General features: G+C 47.9%; 1 protein-coding gene across 1 annotated transcript in view; it reads right to left on the bottom strand.

Annotated features, from left to right (window-relative positions):
• LOC8052190 (hemocytin) overlaps positions 1-23,712 on the bottom strand; it is a 166,826-nt gene that overhangs the window by 96,649 nt on the left and 46,465 nt on the right. Inside the window, exons 20-30 of the mRNA XM_042294055.1 lie at positions 23,191-23,321; positions 21,264-21,564; positions 20,299-20,651; positions 18,800-19,264; positions 15,146-15,181; positions 13,118-13,262; positions 10,422-10,618; positions 8,195-8,418; positions 5,874-6,072; positions 5,077-5,133; positions 4,936-4,980 (exon numbers count right to left, since the gene is read on the bottom strand). Coding sequence (XP_042149989.1) covers positions 4,936-4,980; positions 5,077-5,133; positions 5,874-6,072; positions 8,195-8,418; positions 10,422-10,618; positions 13,118-13,262; positions 15,146-15,181; positions 18,800-19,264; positions 20,299-20,651; positions 21,264-21,564; positions 23,191-23,321 — 2,153 coding nt within the window. The remainder of the gene's footprint in view (positions 1-4,935; positions 4,981-5,076; positions 5,134-5,873; positions 6,073-8,194; positions 8,419-10,421; positions 10,619-13,117; positions 13,263-15,145; positions 15,182-18,799; positions 19,265-20,298; positions 20,652-21,263; positions 21,565-23,190; positions 23,322-23,712) is intronic.

Raw genomic sequence — 23,712 nt, 5'->3', positions numbered from 1 at the left:
AGCCCAGGTTCTTGAGCATGGCATTGGTGACTTTGTCTCTTCCCGGGGTAGTATTCTTTGCGTCTTGTACAGCTGCGATCATTTCGGCCTCCTCGAACTCCCGATCCAGCTTCTCGTTGGCTCTTCCCGTGTACCGTATACATCTCGCCTCGTCTTGTGGTGGTACAGGCTCACCAATATATTTCTTTTTGATCTGTTTCAGTAGATCCTCGTCAGTTCCCTTGTAGGAGTGGACGATCTTTAGGGTCGTTTTGCATCCTTCTGACTTGGTTTGCGCTGGGGATACCAGGTGGTGTAGTAGTCTCCACGTCTGAGCAAGTCCCAAAGTTCCCTGGAGGGAGTCGCATTTCTGGTCCCAGTTCTGCTGGGCTAATTGCGTGGCGTATTCTTCGGTCTGTATGTTTAGCACCGAGATGCGGAGCCTGAGCTTTCTGTTGTGCTTTTGTTTCTTCCACCTTTTGACTATTCCCTTTCTCTTTTCCCACAGCCCAAGAAGGTGCGTATCCACCCCCGGTATGGCCTCGGTTAGGCTAATCTCCTTGGTGCAGTGCGCTTTGGTGGCTTGTAGCTCCGCCACCCACGTCTCCAGGTCCTCAACACCTCCTTCCGGTCCGAGGTGTCTGAACTTGTTCCAGTTGGTCATTTTCGAGGCGCCAATCTTGCGTCTGTTAGTGCTCGCTTCCACACTTATCTCTATGATTGCGTGGTCGCTGCCGATCGTTTCCTCGGTATTCTTCCAGGTAACCTTGTGCTGGTCCAGATTTTTTATCATAGTGAGGTCTGGGTTAGTGTCTCTGTTGATGCTGTTCCCAGTGCGTGTGGGTCTGAGTAGGTCGTTGATGATCTCCAGTCTTTCGTTGTCGATCGCTGCTGCCAGTTGCTTTCCTTTCTTCGAGTGCTCTTGGTACCCCCAGCTCGTGTGTCTCGCGTTAAAGTCGCCGACCAATACGAGTGCGTTGCCTCCAACGATCTTGCTCGCTTCTCGGAACAGGGACCTGAAGTCCTGGACGACGTATCTCGGCGGGCTGTATACGTTTAACACGAATAGACTCTTGTCTTTCTTTTTTTTGGGTATGATTTCGAGTAGAACATGTTCTACCTCTTGCTCCTTGAGCTTGTGCTCTATGGCTGTGAGGTTCTTGCTTATCAGAGTCGCCGTTCTTGGCTTATTTTTTAGGCTGACCAAGGTGGTGTACCCCGAGATCTTAGGTACTCCGCTGACCTCTTGAAGTGCAATAATATTTGGTCTGATGATTTGGTTTTGTATATGAAAGTTGAAGTTGCTTTGCTTCTGTTTGTGTCCCCTACAGTTCCATTGCCAGATGATTGTAGGTGCCTGTGGTATTCTGATCTTTCCCTTGCGCTTAGTCGTAATCATGTTGCGTCTTTTCCATGTCTACAACCGAGCTCGAGTCGCTCTCATAGTTTGATTCGTCCTTGCTGTAGGGGTTTTTTCTCCTCTTGTTGGGTGGGTTTTCTTCTGCCCCCCTTCCAATTTGAAGGTTCTTGAACATGTCGGTCATCCATTTTTGTATCTCCTGTTTCAGTTCTTTTATCATTTCTTGTTTCATCTCTTGCGCCTCGTTACTCGGACCTTGGGTACCGGTGTTTCGCCTCTTGGTTTCGGTTTTGCTCGGTATGCCGGTTTCTCACTGTTTTTTCTTTCCGTTTGCGTCTTGAGCGCGTTCCTGAGTTGCTGGATTTTGTTTCTCATGGTGGCCATTTCATCCTTCATCTTCTCCACCTCAGCTTCTTTCCTTCCAAGATGGGCCCGTAGCCTCCTTGTTTCTTCAGTTGGGCCTTTTCCCATGGTTGCCGTCGTCATCGTTGCCGCTGCTGCCCACGGGCTGGCTGGTAGCTGCGGATAGTCCTCTTCTGTATACTTCTTTCGGATGACTTCATTGCGTCGTGTCTCGGGTGGCGGCTGCCACTTCCTTTCCTTTCTCTCTTCTCCCTTCTTTCGTTGACTCATTCCTTGCTGGTGGCTACCTGCTTGGAACCTCGCCTTGTACTTTTGCTTGCATTCTTTGTCCCCGGTGACGTGTTCTCCCCCGCATAGTACGCATCTGGGGACGCACATGTGGTTTTCTTCAGGCTGCCTCTTGCCGCACCTCTGACAAGCTTTTACGTCTGGAAATGGACAGACGTCGATCCTGTGCCCCGGTTTCATGCAGCTGTAACACACTTGTCTCGTGGGGACATACGGATTTACCGAGATAATCGTGCCCATGCCGTAGACTACCTTGGGTAGTCTGTCTCCAATGAAAGTCAGCAGAGCTGTCTTTGATCTTCCCATCATTCTCGCCTGAACGATCCTGTTACTGTCGTTCCTGGTGTCGAGAAACTCCATAAGCTCCTCTTCTTTGGTGCCTGCCGATATTCCGTGGATGACTCCCTTTATGGTACCGTCCATGACGACGTGGGTGTTGAACTCGTGGACCCTCCCACGTAAGCGGAGTCTTGTGATCTTCTTGATTTCCTCGGCGGTGTCCGTTCTCGCCGTGCTGATCACGACGATGTTGGAGCCGTATCTGATGTAAACAGTGAAGTCGTTCTTTCCGCAGATATGTGGTTTTCCAACCTCGGTAATAATCGCTATTCCGAGCTCGATGCTTCCTACCTGCCCGAGCGCTAGTCCTTGGTTGGGTCTGAGGGTGATCTTGATTTCGTTGGCTGGTATGGGCGTCGTTCGACGTCTAACAGGCGGCCGCGTGTCAATCTGAGAAGCGCCGATCCGCTTCTTGTTGAGCTTCTTCTTCGTTCCACACACGTACGCCCATCCAAGTTCCGAGTGTGTTTTCGCACAATGTAGGGGTGCCGCGATAGTCGCGGGTGAAGCCCCTTTGTTGCAGAGCCTTGTCAGGTCAGCCTCGGGGTCCCGGGCGTCCTCGGAGAGCTCCGCGAAGCTGTTCGATGTCTCGAGATCAGTCTCCACGGGCTCGAGGACGCCACTCGAGGCTGAGTGGTCTAGTGCATGAGTATCTTGGGGCTTCATGCTTTCCATCGTCCCGCGAGCTGCAGGAGTCGCATCCGCAGCCCCGGCGAGGGCACCGAGTTGAGAAGCCGGCTGTTCTTCGGCATTGAGAGCTCGGCTGCGACTCCGCAGCCGCGATGCGAATGGCGAGTTCAGCTGCGTCGACCGGCCGTTGCCGGTCATCGCGGAACCTCAGCAGGGACGGGGTCGGCGCTGCCCAAGTTGTCGACGCATGGGCTCCAGACCACGACGGATGCCCTCGCACGAAACACAAAGTCCCCGACAGATCTGGGTTCCAAAATATCAAAAACTGTAGACTAGCAAGATTTGCGTTCTCTACTCACTCGCCGTCGCTGCAGTGGCGGAGGTATATAAATATACTGCTTCCACTTTTATCTCGCATGTTTTTTTTTCTTTATTTTGGCTCATATTTACCCTCCCTGGCCGTAACCTTACCAGTATAAAGGGGCGGTCAATTGGACTTCAGTTGAAAGTCCCTGCAGTCAGTTCCTGCGAGCGAAAATAGGCGTTTGTGCTTGAAGCGATACGGATTTCTCCGCCATTAGGCAGGGACGCTAGGTACTTCCTTGTCCCCATGGAGTTGGTGACGTGACAGAAAAATCCCTCTTGGCCGCAGCCGCGGCCGCGTCCGCAAGATGAGCAAACCGGCCCAGGATCCCTGGGTTTTGCAGCGAGTGTTTTTGGTTCACGTGCTCCTCGTTTCGCTTCGTAAACTGCATCCTATTAGCGGCGAGATATTTTGGTGGCGCCCTCGTTTGGTTACCTTTCGTGACGTCATTACCTTGTGAACAACAAGTTCGATGGTGTTTGTAATGAGCACGTGAAAGCCTGAAATCATAGCGCTCACAAAGCAACACTGCCAACACCGTCAAAATTAAAGTTCTTTCATTCCTCTTATTTCCGTCGAAGATAATTCCTTTCCTGACGACATAGTCAGGGTTCGGCCAATCGTGGAAGGCCGACCACAGCGACGCTTTCGGTCGCGCACGTCGCCAGTAGGCCAACGCGCTGTTTACGAACAAGCCGCGACGAGGTGTGGGCAAGCGCGCAGTTTCCGCACAAGGTACGGGCACGGCGCATGCGCCGTGCCGATAGCAGCGCCACCACAGCGACGTGACGTCAGCGCCACGTGTAAGTGTATAAAAGTAAAGAAAAGAAATCTCAGGGAACAATATTTACATTAAACAAAATAAAATATTAAGCGATTTTTTTTTTAAATGTTTAATACCACTTCGATTTCTGGCCAATCATCTCCTTCGGCGTGCGCCAACCACTCAAGTTTCAACAATAACAGCACAGCCCAGACTGGGGGTAGAAGCTGTCATTTCAAATTAGGCGCGTCGCCGTCAGCATCCACGTTACGGGTGTACTACTATTATTAACTCAGAAATGTTCACACTGTTGCTGCCTTTGGAGCATTTTCTGTTCTCCCATTTGTTGAACAATTTCCGTGTCGACATTACAGATTCACCGGAATTTATATTACGCACGTGCCAGTGTAAAATACCGTTTTCCAACAGAAATTTTAAGAAAAAGTACCTTTTTACCTCGATTGAATTTTGGCACAAATAAAATGCGCGTGGGACAGGGGAACTATTACAGGCCCCGCATGAAGCAACTAGACTTGTAATATTGCATTAAATCAATAATATTTATGTATTGCATTGCAATAAAATCAGTTTGAAGTTAGCGCCAATCCTTGTCGAATGTGTGTCTTTTCTTGTCATTGTCATTTGCGAGCGATTCAATTCGTTTTCAGGACTTCCAGATTTGATTTTCCAGTTTGACGGTCACTTAGCTGATTTCCTCTTGTAACAGGAGTGTCAACTGCGAAGCCTGATTCTCCTTGATTGATGACAATTGTAACGTCTCTCTCATTTCCTTTGAATTCTTCACAACGTTTATCGTATCAATTGAAGAAAAGAAAAAGCAGGGCGTACCTGTTGATGTGGTCGGAGATGTGGTACCCTCAGGCTCCGTATTCACTGAAACCATAAAGTGTAAAACCTATATTAGCACAGCTCGAACAACTTCATTTATCGTAACGTGGCTCATCAGTTTCATGCGATGGCAATTTATACCTGTTTTCTCTTCCTGTACGATGGTTGACGGAGGCTTGGCAGTCGTCGTAGTCTCGCCTGCAGAAAAAAAATAATATATACATATAAACCTAACTTTTTTTTTCTTTTTGCAAAAGGTAGATAAGAATTACCGCAAGTAGATGCTCAACCAGCCCAACACACTCTTCGTCCATTAATACTACATCACAAGTTTTAAGCGATAAAAAAAAAAAATCACTGGGTAAATGGCAGCCGATGAAGCGCAGAACTTCATGGATATGGATGACACCATCTAAAGGTGCCGCATTTTACCCTTAAAAGTTTAAAAAAATCACTTATAATTTTTTAATAAGATAGCGGTTAGTTCTGAAATTTGAGCGTCTGGTCCGGACAGATAGCGCAACATTTGGGCGGAATCTTAGTGTTCGGTGATTCGTAGTTCATTTTTTGCGGTGAAGAAAAACACTGTATTTTTTTTCCCCTGGGACACGCTGTACTTACCCGCTAATAAAGTGGTTATTTCTAGGGCGAAGATTTTATTTAAAAATAATATTGGCGGGTGTGTTCCGCTGCCTTTGGTCGAACGCTGAACGCGCGTTCGAACGCCGAACACCTCGTTCGGCGTTCGAACCCGCGCGAAGAGTGGGTAGAAAGACAAAGGCGGCAAGTTTTGGGTCTACCCACTAATGATTCCATCCAGACCTCGGTGCTTTGCCGTCCCCGCGAACCGTCATCGCCTCGTCTCCCCTAGTTTCTACCCGCATTGAACAATTTGAGAAATAGCCAATGCCAAAGTTTGTCAGTGAGAAAGGACTTACTTTCCGAACAGGCGCACAGCAGGCGCACTTCGTAGTCGAAACAACGCGAGTTCAGTTGAAACTTGTTGTAGCAGCGGAACCCGTTGCGGACGTCGCAGGACAGGGAACTCTGCCCACTTTGTTTCCAGTCTTCGTGCGTGAACTTGACACGGCACTCGATGTCCTTGAGGTTCGGGAGCACGCAGCTACCGTGCCTTGACTGCGAAGGTATCGGAGAGCTAGGTACAGTAACAGCACTCGCCCATCCAGGGTCGATGTAAAGTGTCACCTCAAGGGCTTGAGAAACCAGGGGACATGACTTTTCATGTTCACGCTCCTTTCATTCTTGTCGAAGGTACCGGGGAAAAACTACAGGAGGACGCTTAAGATTTGCCTTTAAGAGTGGAACGCGATAGCTAGGCATATAGACCCTCGCTCGTTCCAAGACCAAGCCACCGTGGCTGCTAGCCTGGTCGCGACCTGTGTGGCGCGAGTGTGACGATACAACACGACTTCGTCGAGTGCTCAAACGCGTACCTCTTCTGGGACAAGCTCAGGGTGGAATTTGGGCAGGATATTAAAATTGAGTGACTAACCTTTAAGTGTTTGCACCTCGACGGTGCCGACAATTCGGACGTATAGCCCCAGCAATTGTCCTGCTGGGTCTACCGTCCATTTGGTTTGCGCGCACTGCCATGGTGGAGTATCACCCCGGCGCCATAGGCCGACATGGGACTACTTCACGTCAAGGCTGAGGTGGCTCCTCTCGATTGCCGCGGGAGAGGAATGCCACGAAGGAAAGGAATGGCAGCACATAAAACATAGACTGGAGGCAAAACAACTCAGGGACTGGCGCGCCCGGCAACGGAGGGGACAGGAGCGGGGCTAACTAGGGCTCCCACGCTTTCTGGCCCGCGAGGGGCTGATTGCGGCCGGGCAACGGGACTCGTGAGGGCGCGAGCAAGAACGTTTTTCGGACTGCAGGAGGTTAACCGGGACTAAATCTTTGAGCTCTTTGTGTATCTTGTGTGCTGTTCACCGGGAATGACTTATAAAAAAAAAAAAGTGCCTGCGTGGCCAAGTCTGTAGCCTGTCTGGCTCGCAACCGAAGGGTCATGGGTTCAAATCCCGCCTAAATTTTTTTTCATTTTCTTCCTTCATGAAAAAAAAAAAAAAAACTTTAGAAAGTGGAATTATTTGAGACATGCGGCGACCTTTAATTCGCATTACATGTCATTTTCTGATAGCTTTCAATCCACGCGTGACGTCACGTTTCACGTGAGCATTGTGGGTTGTTTGAAATTCCCGCGTGAGGTCATGTGGTTTTGACGTCACGACCCTATCGACCAATCAGGATTTTTCTGTCACAATGCCGACGCTGGCTTTTCTGCGACACGAGCTCCGAATGTGTGAACGTATGAGCTCCGAATCGGGGAACGTATGAAGCAAGTACTTCATATCTATAGACCTTTCCAGCGTTTATCAACCGGGCTAAAAATGCTGAGCCACCGAGCTGTAGACGCATGCGCAGCGTCTGATATATCACGTAGCAGAGCAACTGCGCATGCTCAGAAGGCGTTCCACAGCCCAGCAGACAAGGATGGCAGCGCACATAAGGCGATTATTGGTAAGGTCTATGCAGCAAAGGATACGTGCGCGAGTGTGTATTAACTAGCTACTTAGGAAACGGGGAGGGGGGGGGGGGGCTTTTTTTGCTCGCACTTCTTGCTTTGTGAGTCGTTCCTCGGCGCTCTTATCGGCTAATGCAGCAACCTGATTAACCACAGGGGGATAATGTCCGTGACTATAGCTCCGGTACGTGCTACATGAGCATATTTTTATTCCTGGTGACAGGGCCGTAACCAGGGGGGGGGGGATTAGGGGGTTCTGACCCCCCCCGAAATTTTTTTCTGGGTACGGCCCTGGTCGGTGCACTTGCAGCCAGCCGATTTTAATCTCCACCTCTGCGCACGCGCAGTGGCACCGGTCGGCTACCGGGTACCAAACCGGGACCGGTTCTTCGGTTTGCTATAACTCTTCATTATATGCCACCGATGCACATGATTCATAGGCGAAAATAAGACAAAATGGCCGCCGTTGTCCCCGAAAACCCCCCCCCCCCCCCGAAATTTTTTTCTGGGTACGGCCCTGCCTGGTGATAAGCAATGCAAATCTGTACCAAGTTTTCAGTCTTAATGAGAAGTCTTTAGTAATTCTCACACATAGTCGTCTAAAGAAGGGCCTCGAAAGCCGATAACAAACTGAAGAGGGTCTCTCGGTCGCTCAATTTTTTTTCCTGAATAAGTGATAACGCCCCAGGGCAAAGTAAAATGATTCATCACCCTTAGGACATCCGGGGATTCGAAGTCTCCCATATCCCTCGTAGATGCCATGGGGTCGTCGACGTCCATCCATTCGGTCCATCCGCACATTGGTCTGTCGCCCTGGTCTCTTGGCTCTGGTTCTGTAGGCTCCGAAAACTCGGTGTCCCTTGTCATTCCTGAAGGCGCGCTAGTGTCTTCCAGCTCTGGATAACCTGTGGCGGACGTCGGCGTGGCGTTGCCGGCTGTAAATGCGAAATATATGCGATAATATTAGATTTTCCAAACTCCTCATTTCGTGGCACATCTTTTCGATAAGTGATCGGGTGAAATTTGGGTTTGGGGTGCACCAACGTGGTGGTGAACAGCCGTGCGCTGTTCAGCTGAAAGGCGTTCCGATTATTTTATTTTGTCAATAATAACGACTAGTTAATAATTTTTTGTTTTAGTGTTTTCTAACCATCGACTGTATTTTGTAAGTGTTCACACTATTCAGTAGGTGTCCACACCCCTTCTTCCTGACTTTGTATACAAAATACTACAGTGTAGGTAAAAAAATGAAAGCCGTTTACAACTCCCTGTAACGCAGAATTAGAGCGTAGCTCTTGAGGAGGAGGGAAGGGCACTGGGGGTGGGTCAAGTCAGAGCCTTTTATACTGGGAGAGTTCGGCGGGTGGGAGGGGCTTACGGCCCGCTAGGTCTAGCGGACTCAGCGGGCGCCGCTTCCGCCATGATGTGCCTCCCGGCGAGTGGGTCCCCATTGACATGCGATATATACGCGTGTAGGTTTGCGCTTTTGTTGGCGTAAGGAGAAAGTCGAAAAATCAAGCATTTTGTTACGTTAATCATACGTTAATCATAAACTTACCTCGCACAATCGAGAACTCGGCTTCCAGTCAGCCCTTCTTGGTTTCCCAGATCTTGTGCCTTGCGCGGTTTTCTTTTCCTTGCGGGAACCGGTACATCCTGAACCCCTTTTTCGCGTTGTTCGAGCACCCAACGGCACTGCAGCCCCCCATTTCTTTTTCATCTAACGTCTGGCAGAGCGCAGCACAGAACGATCATTTTCATCGTCGTCTCTCGCTCCATGGACTCTAGCGAGCCGACTGCCGGCTCGAGTCAGTAGGGCAAACGGGTTTTATCAGCCGCCACCAGCCTTACACCAAACAAGGGTGAAGCTTGCAATTTAAGGTTATAATTATAATGCAATTAAATGCAAAGGTGCAATCAAGCTAGATGGCAAGGCACATCATGGCGGATGCGCACAGTTGCCAAACTGTTCGATCAGTGCTGCCAGACTGGCGGCTGGATCAAAGAACCGCCGAACTCTCCCAGTATAAAAGGCTCTGGGTCAAGTGACCTCGGGTGGCGGGGGGTCACGTGACAATGCTGATAACGTCATCAGTGGCGTCACTGATGACGTCACTGGTGACGTCATCAGTGATGATGATGATGACGATGCGGATGCCGGTGACGTTACTAATGACGTCATCAGTGATGATGACATCAGTGGCGATGACGTCAACGGGGGTCACGTGACCTTGGGAGGGGGGTCACGTGACCTGGGTAACCATCGTGACTCTCGTGAGGGTAACCCTAGTAAGCCTCGTGAGGGTAACTCTCGTGACCCTCGTGAGGGTAACTCTCGTGACCCTCGTGAGGGTAACCCTAGTAACCCTCGTGAGGGTAACTCTCGTGACCCTCGTGAGGGTAACTCTCATAACCCTCGTGAGGGTAACTCTCATAACTCTCGTGACCCTCGTGAGGGTAACCCTTTTGAGGGTAACTAAGCCTCGTAACCCTCGTGAGGGTTACGAGGGTTACGAGGGTAACCCTCGTGAGAGTAACCTTGTAACCCTCGTAACCCTCACGAAGGTTACGAGGGTTACTCGCGGTTACGCCGACGCCGACGGCGACGGCGACGCCGCTCAAGTCGGGAACGGACGCCTAAGAGCTGCGCTCTAAAAAAAAAACATATTGCTCTTAGTTTATTAGGGATGTTCTGTGGTGACCAGAGTCTCCAAAAACGCTTCGAAACCCGGCAGGTCCCTCATTAGTCCCTGGACTAACGACGAACCTGCCGGGCTCTTGTCGACCCACTCCACCACCATGATAATCTTCCCTTCTCATCGACTGTCCACGTCAGTGGTTGAACAACCCGGCAAAATTGAGTCTGTTTAGAGGAGGGCGAGGGGACGATGCATATTACTTGCAAATACCTTACTAGAAAGCATCAGACCAGACTTACGGCAGTCACAGAAGACGCGAATCTTGTAGTTGTGACAGTTCTTGCCAGGTTCCTGGTAGTCGTTCAAGCATTCCAGTCCTTGTTCCTTGGAACAGGTGACGTAACTGTCGCCCGTTTGCGTCCAGTCAATCACCGTTCCCGCTTCGTCATTTATGACTTTACATTCGATCTTTTTGACGTTGTCCGTGCTACAAGATCTACAGAGAGAAAAAAGAGACACGTAGCGTTTGCACGGGTTTAGCAAAAAACAGGCGTTTGTTTCCTCTTTCAGCGGGTGACTGATTTTAAAGAAAACGTGCCATAGGAGCGAGCAGACATAGCCATCCATGTTTTGTTGAGTTTTAACACTCAAAAATTCGGTATTAAGTTACGTCTAGCTCCGCTTAATTTAATTTTAGGAAACTATATATATATCTGTACCCCTGCTTCGCGGACAATTAAAAAGCCTTTATAAAATTTCTAATATTTTTATTCGTCTGATAATCTCAGTTACCCTCATGACTCGCATACACGCTTGTATGAGAGTGCGAGCGTGGTGCAGCGAATATAGACGAATACTGACGTCTTGAAATGATCTAGCCTTTAAGTTGCTCCTGGCTCATTTGTAACCTCATTGTTTGCGCATCATTACCAAAACATCAGCTGTTCATGACTACGTAAAATAAACAAATGAATACATGAATTAATTCATGACGAAGGACTTTCGTTGGCGCTGGTTAGCCGATTCCCTAAACTAAAGGCCTTCGGTCTGGACACTTAAATCGCCGCTAAACAGGGATAAAACCCGCAATTATGCGTACATTATCTTAAACTGAATAGCCTCAACATTGTGACATGTTATATGCGTTTTTCTATTTGAAATAGTGTGTTGCTTTTCACAGGGTCAGTTACCAAGGAATCCAAGTTACCATCGCTGCCACTTCAAGGCGGAACACGCAGGGAGAAAATGAATGCGATTAGGGGATCGATACAGCGAACGAATGTCAATACCGAACCCCCCCCCCCCCCCCCCCCCCCCCAACGTTTTCACGGAAAAACAAACCCCACAATGTGGCACAAATTGTTTTGGTGTTTTTTTATGTTTTGTCAGACAGAGGCGGATGTTCAAGAGATGTCACGTGCTGAGGATGTTTATTTTTCTACAGAACACTTTTTTTTTCTTTATTTCCGTCTGCGGTACGGTATGACAGGCAAAAAGCGAAGGTGCCTACAACGCCTTAGACCCCTGTTGGCACGTTCTTGACATCTACAATTGAAGCAAATAATTATGGCACTAGAATATACAGAACAAGAAACTTAAACAAAACTGGATCGCGGCAAGAAAATCGATATCTATAGATGTTTGCGAGCAGCCATGTTTTCGAGAGCTAGTCTGGCCACCGTGGATGAAAAACGCTTTGTTTGGCCCAGTGACGTTTCACGGAGGGAATTTTTTCCTCTTCAGGAAATTTCCGGACTCAATTTCGGTTGAAATATAAATGGGAATTTCAACACGATTGCAGGGAATTTTACGGATTAACGAGGGGAATTCGGGAAAAGCTTTAGGAAGAACTAAATAAATATTTTTAAAAAACGTTTTGTGGTCCAAACGTTTTAAGAAGAGATAGTGAGAAACTCGCGGAGTGAAGGAGAGGAGTCCGAACGATGCCTAGATGCAGCGAAGCGGCCGCGTCTAAAGGTTCGGTTAATAAAAATATAAACTGAACAGTAACATTTTCTTATCTATAAACGTGCGGTTTCACTTGGATGTTGTGGTAAAATGCGCAAAAAGTGGCCTGCATGACCACAGAAATCAGCTGCTGCAAAATAAATGTAAAAAATGTAGAGAAATATGCCGGGTATTTTTAAAAATTTCCAGGGAAAAAGTACCTCAAGTAGAAAATTTTTGTACTGAAAAAAAAAAATGGAATTCTCGGACGTAGTATAGAGCATCACTGGTTTGGGCGCCAGTCTAGAAACTGTAGATACGGCTCAGTAACGCTTGACCATCATACGATCTACCCATACGGGCAGCAAGATGGTGACGCCCAGCGGCCGTACTTGCCAACGTCTATACAACGCGAAAAGTCCTTTCAATCAGTAGTGCACAAGTTCTTCTAGAACAGGAACGAAAGCTTGTTCCTCGTTCCTTTTCAATCTTTGAACGAGTTCCTGGTACAGGTGGGAAAGGTTCGAAAGGAACGCGTTTCCGATACGTTTCTAAGATTGCAACGGGTCGTTACATCGTACTGGATAATACGTAGATAAAATATAGCGAGCAAGTGAAAATATCCGCATCGAACTATCAAGTCACCATGATCACATCTGTTCCAGTTCTTTTTTTAATCTCGACTATCTCTTGGACATTTTCCTACCCCTTAGAGTCGCAGGTTAGAATAGTCGATAACAAGAAGCTTAAGTACCTACTAAATTCGGATAAAATTGCAGATAAAAAAAAAGGGAACGCCGCTCCTTTTGACGTCACGACGAGTTTCCGTTCATGTTCCAACGACGCAGATGGAACGGTGACGTTCCTTCGTTTCTCCTACAAGGAACGCGATCCGCCGTTTCGTACAACGCCGCTTTTAATATATTACATTCAAGGATGTTTCGCTGCCTTGCGAACTCGTACGAAGGTGGTATATCTACTCAAACGGAGATTACGTCTTGTCAGTGCAGAATTAAACGCATACAAAGTTGTGAACGTGATGCCGTACTTTTCCGCGTAGTCGTCTGGAGACTCGATGTCCCCCTCTCCGCTGCTGGGGTTGTCGAAGTCGAAGAACGGAGACCATCCGGGAATGCAGGCAGCACCGCCGCTCGTACCGGTCTCAGTCCCATCGCCCGGTTCCCGAGAAGGAACTAAATCGTAAGCAAGGCCAGGAAAACATATATTAACGTTGAGTTTGGACTGAAACAGCTGCGTAGTGTTGAACTCAGGTCGTGTATAAACAGCTAACTTAAAAGCCAAGTGGTTTTAAGATGACACTCTGGTCAACAGCAAAATAAAACAAAGGCGAGTTGTTCGAATGAAAGGGCCAGTGTAGTTCGGGAAATGTAGAGTCTGGGTGAACTGCGATTCCTTCGGCGTGGTTGCAGCATGATGTTGCCGGGGAAGGAGGGGGGGGGGGGGTGTATTTAAAAGTTTGTTCGGCACTGATAAAATTAAAATATAAATTATAATATGAGAGTCTGAGGAACACAAAATCTGGAACGATAAGCTTCGTCGGCCAGTTAGAAGAATTTCAGTGCGCGTAATTTGGAGCCTATTGCTTGAGACCCAATATATAGCTTTCAGCCTGCCGAGCACTTAGCGTTTGATGCAAAATAAAGCCTGTGCCGACTAGAGGTTAATAAAACAACCAAAGAAATAAAAGGCTCGAGGTACACCTAAGCACTTCTTATGAGTTGTGAATGCGAAACCATGCACGCCGCTCGTCCGCTCCCTTGTTTCGTCTGCTGCGTACTTTTCGTCACCGGTCGGCGCGTGCGCTCTCCTGGCCGCACTAACCTTGGACGAGCGGCGCGCTGACGGACACGCAGCGCCATGGGGTGAGCGGTCTTGGAAACTGACGCGCAGCGGCCAATGGGTGCCTCGTCGACGCGCGCCGGCCAATGGGACCGAAGCCGAAAATCCATCAGTTTTAGCCCACTCCTTTGGGGTCGGGGAATTTAGGTGCCGTTGGCTAACTTTTCGCCTGGTTTCATAGCTGGGAGCTGGCTTCATTTGGAGAGAGGATTTAAGGTGCCGTTTGGCGCGGCTTGCTCCATGAGACCAGTTAATGCTTTCCAATTAAAAGCTGCTCACGTGTGAAATAGGACGTTTGTAGCTGTGTTGTTTCCTTGCTTTACATCTCAATCAAACTAAACAAAACCGAAGCAAATCGGATCTACCTTTGTTTGCTTTTCTTTTTGTAGGTTTTAATTTTTTTTATCTTTTGAATTACTTAAATTATACGTAGGCTTTAAACTGAATGCAGTCAAACCTCTGTCAGACATGGGCAGCTTTCCGTGAACTGCCAACATTAAAGAATGATCCACAAGCTTGTTTTACGTCTCACATGGGCAAGATACAACATGACAATTCTGTAGCAGCCATGTCTAGAGTTTTGTGCATTGGCGGGAAAAACATTAGTAAGCGTGCAGGGCGAGCTGATAAAGGTTAAGCATAATGAATTACACCTGAAACTGTGGTAGAAAAAGGCAAACATCAAACAGTCTTAGTCAAGATGCAGCCTCGTTCATCTTTCTGTCTCAACTATTTTTATGTTTTACTTTTCTGACCACAAGCTCAGGTATAATTCATCATGGTTTCTTGTGCATTGTTCAAAATATTTATATGGTTTTGCAATTTTCGTGAGTTTGGCGGCTTTGTTTAACCACGGTTGCTAGATCATCGCAGCAAACGTGCTGCCATCCAGTGATCGTGGTTTGACAAGCGGCAGCTCTGAAACATTTGGAGTGAAATATTGCCCTGTAGACAGGGAATAATTAATTATGAGTCTTAGTGCCACCCCTCATTTTTTTAATATAAATGACAGTCACACTGGCGTTCTCCTGTTTACCTAGCAGTTATTGCGTGGTGAGCCACAGACACGTCAGGTTTGTAGTGGCACGGCCCTGGCCAAATTTGTCCTCTGCAGCAGAGATGTATCGCTGTTTCTGAGTAACCCAACACCCCTCTGTTTAAACATTCATGGGGCGTACCTTTGAAATTAAAATTTACTAAAATGTTGAACACTCACCTATTGCTTCCGTTGTCATCCCTTGCTGGGTATTTCCTAAAAACAAACATAAAAAAAAAACTTCAGCATAACCTAACGTTTGTTTCTCTGTGTTCAACACGAAATAAGAGCACTGCAGAAGCAGAACGCAGAAGGCCATAGGAGGTATTCACTGGACGCCACATTTGAGGGCGATGTTTACAGCGCATACTCAGAACAAGCTCACATTAATAGCCTGCTAAGACCGGCAACCTTGACGGTGCTAAATGCACGCTCCAAAAGGACTGCGGAAGCTCGCCGTCAGCACGCGCTCAGCAGCAGCGCACACGGATATGGCCGCCCAGTGAATACTCCCTATACGTTTTCGCGAAGTAATTCTGTATTAGAGATCGGTGGCCAGGCCGCTTAATCTGAGTTGTACTCTCGGGAAAAAATGAAATGCGAACAGAGGAGCGCGTGGCTCGTGGTACAGGCTGCCATGCCTGGAAGTGAGCCTCGGGACGAGGGTGCGTGGCCTACTCCGATGCGTTTACGCCCTTCGCTCGGCGCTCCCCAAGATTCGACAGTGCGCTTCTTAGTGCGCTGCAAGCTATCACCACTATCTTTGCTCGCTCGGCGCGTGCGGCGCAAGGAAGCTCGCCCCTAGTAGCAATGCCCTTACGTGTAAGTACAGGGTGTCACAAATGAAAATTTACACGTTCTTTTTTACCGCAAAAATAAACTAGGCGTCGCCGAACGCTCATTCTCCCCCCAAAGGTAGAGCTAGAGGTCACAATCAGATGCCAAAGTTTCAGCCCGATTCGATAACTTAATCAAAAGTTATAAGTGATTTTCTGAAATTTTCAATGGAAAAATGGCGGCCGACGGCGTTTTCAAACACATGGGGCTCTATGGCACCAGAAACCGAAAACGGGCGAAAATGGGCTCCATTTTCCCATTGAAATTTTCAGAAAATCACTTATAACTTTTGATTGAGTTATCGGATCGGGCTGAAACTTTGGCATCTGGTTGTGACCTCTAGCTCTACCTTTGGGCGGAGAATGAGCGTTCGGCGATGCCTAGTTTATTTTTGCGGTGAAAAAGACCGTGTAAATTTTCTTTTGTGACACCCTGTACATCGAGGCATCCTCCTTTACGAATGTTTGAACAAACTTGGAATATGAATAGCTGAGTGCAAAGTAGGAAACAAAACGATGACGAACGATTGCAAATTCAGATGCTTGCGTTTCTATAGATGTCTGCGTGTCCTTGGTGCCCTTAGAGGGGCACCGAAGTGTTTTAGGGGCGAAGCTCCTTAGGGGGTCTAGCCTTGTCTGTCCGGCGTCCGTGCTCACATCAATCTTGCTGGTGCTCGTGATCGTGCTCGTGAGCTCACGTGCTCACGTGGTCGTGGAGGGCGAAAAGAAAATGATGGAAAAAAAGAAGAAATGTTTGCGCAGTCGACAGGATCGAACCTGTGGATTTCTAGTCCATCGCCTTAACCACTCGGCCACGACTGCGGGACGAGTAGGGGGCTCTGAGATGTGGTGGTAACTCAAGAGCTGGGGATGTCAGGGATGAAACGTTGCATGCAGCCGCTCAACGTCTATACAGGAGATGGCGCTGCGGTCAAATGCGTATATAATCGCGTTAAACTTTGCATGCATTGACTCAACGTTTATAGACGAGAGGGCGCTGTGGCCAAATGCGCATATAACCACGTTCCATACCACACATTCTCTTTCTGACATGGATGAAAACGAACGAAAGGCTCGGCATGCTGCGGCTCAGCGTCTACGCAGACAAGCACCACCAGAGCTTCGCCCCAATCAACATCATTCACCACGTGGAGATGCGTTTTTTTTTTTAGACCATCGTTTTATTGTCACAACACAGTCTACGAGATCTAAGCATTCTGAAAAACACGAAATTACATTCAGGCGTGGCCAAATATATAATAAAAAAGCCATCAAAGATAGCGACACTCACCGTTGTCGCGGAATGGCAGACGGCACTACCGAACTTTGGTGAATATGCTCGAACGACGGACGGCGCTTGTCAGCCACTCGCGAGTGATGGGCTCCCGCGTGGACGAGCGGGATTGGTCGGCCGCTTGTCCACGCGGGAACCCATCGCTCGCGAGTGGCCGACAAGCGCCGTCCGTCGTTGGACCATATTCACCAAAGTTCGGTAGCGCCATCTGTCATTCTGCGACAACGGTAAGTGTCGCTATCTTTGATCGCTTTTTTTTTTATTATGCAAATCGGCCGTGCATGAATGTAATTTATTATTTTTTTTTTGTATGCTTAGAGCGTGTAGACTGAGTTATTATCATAAAACGATGATCTAAAAACACTTTGGTGAACCTTAAAGAATATGCATAGAATCCTTCATACTCAGTCAATATCACAAGATATTGGCAGCATAGAGTTATTATAATGTACGCTAGAGGTTCAAGTGGCGCTAGTGTGCTGACGCAAATTGAAGCAGACAGCAACCAGTCCAAAATTGGCTTCCGGTAATGCATTCCTATGGGAAAAAGTGAGTGCATTTTCTCCCTGCGCTCGATCATAAGAGCAAATATCGCAAATAATTCGAACGTACTAGGTAGCTTAGAACATTTCTCAGTCAGGCCGACGAAAAAATTGGTCAGTTACGGCGTTTTTCTTTCAAATTTATCGCATTAAAAACGGTGCTAAAACGGCTTCGTACGTGTATTTATGTGCACCGTCGGACACTGTTAGCGCGAACACGACGTCGGCGCTTTTCAGCATGAGGGATACACGTGACAAACGAACGAAAAAACATCTGGAAATTCAGGGAGACGGCAAGAACTACGCAGTAACACTGGATCAGTAAATACCTGTGCATGTACGATCAAAATAAATTGAAGGCCACGTAATCTATTCCGATTTTAAATAAGTAAGTACCGCTTTATTCTTTCTGCTCTGAGCGAAGATGATATTCGTTCTACGTTCAAAATATCACCCGCATGCTCGAAATCTTTGAGCCCAAGTGCCCGATAAAAGCTGCCCGGCACAAAAAACAATACGAAGAGACATCTTTCATAACCTACGGACTTTATTCTCTACGGTTTGAATGTTTTTATCCGCTCATGCACGACGGGGTCATTTTCATATAGTGACAGGACTGGCATATTATCACTATATAAAAGCGTCACCCGAATGCTGGCGAGCCTTGAACACACTCTATATTCCTTTCGATTGTAATTTTGCTTTGAATCGTCGTTTGTTTTCACACACCTGCTGCGGAACACACGTTTTGGACTGAAATGTAGCGAAGTTAAACATCGTTCACTGATGAAGAAAAATGCGCTAACTAAAGCAATTACACTTTTACAGTGTTAATCAAGGTGTATACTATTCGGTACGATCCAAATAACCAAAGTGTTCCGTGTTATTTTCCGGCAAAGAAACAGAATGCACGCGCATTTTCCCATAGGAATGCACAGGAGCAGCGCAAAAGTAGACTGGTTGCTGTCTGCTTCAATTTGCGTCACGGAAGTCGCATAGACACTAGCGCCAGTTGAACCTCTAGCGTACATTATAATAACTCTATGGTTGGCAGAGTAACCTATCGTCTGAGGTGTATACAACACCTGATATTAAGCTTCTTTCGCAAGGTGGGCTCAAAAGAACCACAGCAATGGCGGTCACTCGGAAAAAGCGAACTCACCGCACTGGCAGAAGAAGCGCACTGCGTAGTCCTGGCAGACTTTTCCCTTCGACTGAAGCCAGTTGAGACAGACCAGACCGGTGTCCTTGGAGCACTTGACGCCCACGTCTTCCGTTTCCCTGTAGTCCACAAACTTTCCGCCCACAGTCGCCTTGCACTCTACATCCCCGATCGGGCCGCCATCACAGACGGCGTAATCCTTTCTGATGTCTTCGAGGGCCTCCACGTCTCCGTCGCCGATGTCCGGGCTATCGGTGTTGTAGAAGTCGGTCCAGTGAGGAACGCACAATACTGAAGGCGCTTCGGTCGGTCTCTGCCCTCGTCCGCCATCGTCAACGCTTGTGGTTTGCTTGTCGTTCATGTAGTGCGTGAAGGTCGCTGTGGTTGTCTCTGACGAGCCTCCTCCTATCCTAGAGCGGTCCGTGGTAGTTGTTGCCGTGGTCGTAATTCCGTTGTCGGATGAATCTGCCGAGTGTGAACATAAAGATTTGGATCACCTGGACGGTTTCTCTTTTTAATTTATCTGATTTTTAATGTCGGTGTTCGTGTAAACATTATGATAAGCAAAAATGTAAATACTACACGAATTAAAAAAAACAACAACATAGTAGCATCCCCTACAGTTGGATCAAGCTGCAGCTTTCGTGAGTTTTAATGGCATAATAGATTACCACGTCAAACGCCCGAAAAAAAAATTATAGTTCTTCATAGTAGATTTCCCCGAGACTAAGGCCATTTCATGGCACTTTAAAAACTATATTGACGGTAAAAATTAAAGCCATTGCAGTGCGGGTTAGATAATGGGCAGACAATTAAAGTCCGCCCGGCCACCGAAATACACAACATGCCGTCCCGTATAACCTGAGAACTAATGAGTGCCATTCTGGATGCCAATAGCCGAGAAGAACATTTTAATTGTTGCGCGTACTGTCGAATGAAAATGTTGTTATTAGGTGTGCAGCATATATTCTGATGGAAAACAAAACAATCTTCAAGTAGGATGTGTCCGCGGCATCGAACGTAAAGAATGCCATCGTCAATTGCGCACGAGGAGTAGATATGTGTGGCAAAGAAATGTGCGACGTCCAGCGTCAACATTTCTCTAAAAATGATCGCGCTCGAATAATTGCTCTCTGGCTCTGCGTTGTTCTGCTTCTTGATGAACTGGGACAGAACTGTTTTATGCATGTAAAATACGTGCACCTCGAAAGCTGATTGCCGCAAACAAGTGCACCGGTGTCTCTTAATCATGACTGAACTTCAAAGAGCACTTTTACTGCTCAAAAGATCAGGAGATTATGGTAATGTTGCAATGCAATAGTGAGGGATTGCAATGGTCGGGGGTTGATACTGAATCTCGCCTCGAAAACACGACTCGTTCATTCAGTAAAAAAAGCCTTAAAGGGAAACTAAAAGGGTGATTTATTTGAGAAAAAAAAAAATGTTTTCAAGAACCACTTTAGCTTTTCTATAAAAGGTAACCCCCCCGATCCACTCACCACAGTCGCACAATAGTCGAACTTCGTAATCGAGGCAAGTCCCCTCGGCCTGGTCCCTGTGGTAACACGCCAGTCCCCGGGGCAGTTCGCAAGTGACGCTTTGTCCCGCCTTCATGGCAGCAACTCCCGAGGGAGTGACGCGGCACTCTATGTCCACGACGCTCCGAGGTCCGCAGTAGCCACTGTACAGAGACGCGAACTTCGGATCTCCCAAGAGTGCGAAGTCTCCAGAAGCCTTTGCCGGGGGATTGAGCCAAGGCGTCCATCCACTAGAGCTGCAGTCGATGGTCGGCGGAGTCTCCGTGTTCGGACATGGATGGCCCTTGCACACGAGGGAGCCGCCCTGGCAGAAGCTGTTGCGACCGACAAATAAGTCAAAACGTATACATGTGGACGGAGGCCCAGTGGTTCGCAGACCATAATCATTAAGTATTTAACGTACGGTGGCCACTCATAACTATAATAGAGAGTTTTAGGGAAACGTTTTTGCACATCCGATACGGTACGATGGGCCCTCCAGTACGAACTGCGCATGCGCTATGGCAGAAGACTCCTACATGCGCAGTTCGTACCGGACGGCCCATCGAACAGTATCAGATGTGCAAAAACAGTTCCCTAAAAATTTTTAATCTCTAATGCCACCTGGAAATCTATGATACGCAATAAGGTAAAACAGCTAATACCCCCCATCATACGAAAGACAATCTGCAAACTCCGCCTGAGGCATGTTTCTCCCTTGTGTGACGGTCACAATGGTCATACAAAAACGATCTGCAAAAAAGCTCGAAGCATACGAACATATGAGGCAAACAGGGATTCGAACACGCGTCATGATTGAAGAATGTACGCAGACGATTCTCTCATCATGTCTGCAGGGAACACCTTATCTTTTGTACGATGTACGAGCAGAGTGACTGGACAGCCTGAAGGAGAACTGAGAGTGGTGCGAGTGAGAGTGCCCTCACCAGGATTCGCAAGGCTCGGCAATCCTCTCGTCTGTGATGCGTTCTCCTTCCAGGTAGAGCTTCCCGTAGATCTCCTTGCAGGGCACCTTGCAGTGCGCTTCGCGCACGCAGTTCATGTCTCGTTCGTTGTCGAACACGTAGCCGGGGGGACAGGGCTTGGGCCTGCATCCCTCCTGGCACGTGGTCCCGTTGCCGCAGAGTTCCTCCAGTCTTCCGGACACGCTGAGCGTTTCGCAAGTCTTGGGGGGACATCCGGGCATGCAGGCGTCGTATTCGGAGCACTCGGTGTCGCACTGAATAGCTGTTTGAGGCGGGAACAACGGACAGAATAGAGACGAAACGAATCAGATTGCAATAGAGTTTTCCCATAGACGACTATTCATTTCGTGTCGATCTGAGGGTCGCTGAAGAGCTTCAACCACCAGTGACCGCGGATGAGAAATCGGAGATCTTTCGCGGCAAGTGTACCGTTTGACGTTTCAGCTTATGTGCGCCAGCAGGCATTTTATTGCACTGATACATCCTATAACAAGTTTTGTGAAGGCGTGTATCCTAACGCTACCATAAAAACGCTCGAGCAGCTAGCGTTACCAAATGACGACCTGTCCAAAATCGTTGTTTTACATTTTACCAAAAAGTGTGTCGATGTATTAATGCTGTAGCGCTTTACTGTCTGCATAGTTCTTCCGGCTACCCCAGTACTTCTGCACTTTAATTCACCATGTTACAATACCTTTTTTCAGAGCGCAGCTCTTCGGCGCCCGTTTCTGGCTCGAGCAACGTCGCCGTCGGCGTAACCGTGAGGTCACGTGACCCCCGCCAATCACGTAACTCCGGTGACGTCACGTGACCCCCGTGAAATCACCTGACCCCCATGAGGCCACGTGGCCCCGGTAACGTCACGTGACCCCCGTGAGGTCACGAGGATCGCGCGACGTCACGAGGGTCACGTGACCTCACGGTTACATCGACGCCGCTCGGAGGGACGAGTAGCACGCAGGAAGAGGAGGCGAGGAGGAGGGAGGAGGGGTATACCCTCCCCTCAGTACCCTTCCTTCCTCGTCCTCAAGAGCTGCCCTCGGCGTCACAAGGAGTTGTAAACGGCTTTCATTTTAACACAGACAAAAACAAAGAATACCCAGGAATTAACCAACCAATTTTCTGTTTCTGGGAAACGTTCCCTACAGCTTACACGGGGTGTTCTCGAGCACTACTTGGTAGTACAAAATATATAATACAGAAACCAACGAACGGCGTGCATTAAAACTTTTCACAGCCGTGTCTTTTGGTCGTACATTTATCATACTCAAATTTTATGAGCTTCAGGAAAAGAAAAACTTCAAGCTTGAAAATACTCTGTTCTGTATTTTTTTATTTTTTTATTTTTTTTATGCGCAGAGAAGAAAACGGCAAAAATTGTCTGGTTGACGCTCCTATACTCATAGATGAAATCACGCACACTCGGATCTGCTGGATCTGCTTTCGGGTATCCATCTCAAAGAAGACTTTTCACGTGATTGATTTATGTTGCGCCATCTGTGAGTAGCAGCATCAACCAGACGGATTTTGCCGTTTTCCTCCCCAAATATAAAAAAAGAAAAAAAAAACATTTTTTATTTTTTCTTTTAGCTTATACTTATAAAATTTGAGTGTGATAAATTGTCCGCATAAAAACGCCTGTGCGAAAAATTCCATTACACTTAGTTTATTGGTGTATTTACACGAGTTTGTTTTTACGCCCTAATAGCTCTCGGGAATTAACAACCTGTACATCGCGTCTAAGTTCCACGTAAAACACATAAAGACGCGTCAGAAATGATAGCATTGGAGGCGATTTTTCGGCATATTCGCTATTGTCACAGTCCTTGAAATCCCTCGTGTGAAGCACAGAGAATCCGAAGGGGTATGGACAATTTCCGGCACTCACGGCACAGCGTTTGCGACCTCCACTTGACAGGGACGCCTTGGGCCGCGCACTCGTGGGCGTAGGCCGCAATGTTGGTGCACAAGCACTCGCAGTCTCCGCCGGAGTCGCATCCACAGACGTCCTGCACGCATCTGACCAACAACAAAGAGAGATCTCGCACTCGTGTGACGGCCGAACGTCGGCGATCGTCGCAATGGTGACAGAAGCAAATAGAGATGTGGTTTCAGAAAGCTAAACGAGCGAACACAGAGTGAAGGTCCGTTCACAGATGCGCCCAAGCCGCATTCAAACGTCCTTGGGTGCATCACTAAAGTTCCTAGATAAGAGCTTCCTACAAGTAGCGACACTTTTTGAAGCGCCGACTTCGTGACGGTGCAGGTTTAGGAAGCGAATGGCGGCGCACACCAGAGGGCTGAACTGAATGACGCCATATGTTCCAGCGGAGTGTCCTTTGCCATTTGTAGAGGTTGTCGTGACTTGTAAAAACAAGTGTCAGGAGACTTTACACAGCACTGTCTTTAT

Source organism: Ixodes scapularis, unplaced genomic scaffold, assembly GCF_016920785.2.
Source record: "Ixodes scapularis isolate PalLabHiFi unplaced genomic scaffold, ASM1692078v2 PGA_scaffold5__190_contigs__length_132052651, whole genome shotgun sequence".
Classification (NCBI taxonomy): Eukaryota; Metazoa; Arthropoda; class Arachnida; order Ixodida; family Ixodidae; genus Ixodes; species Ixodes scapularis.
This window is presented reverse-complemented; position numbering and strand designations above follow the sequence as displayed.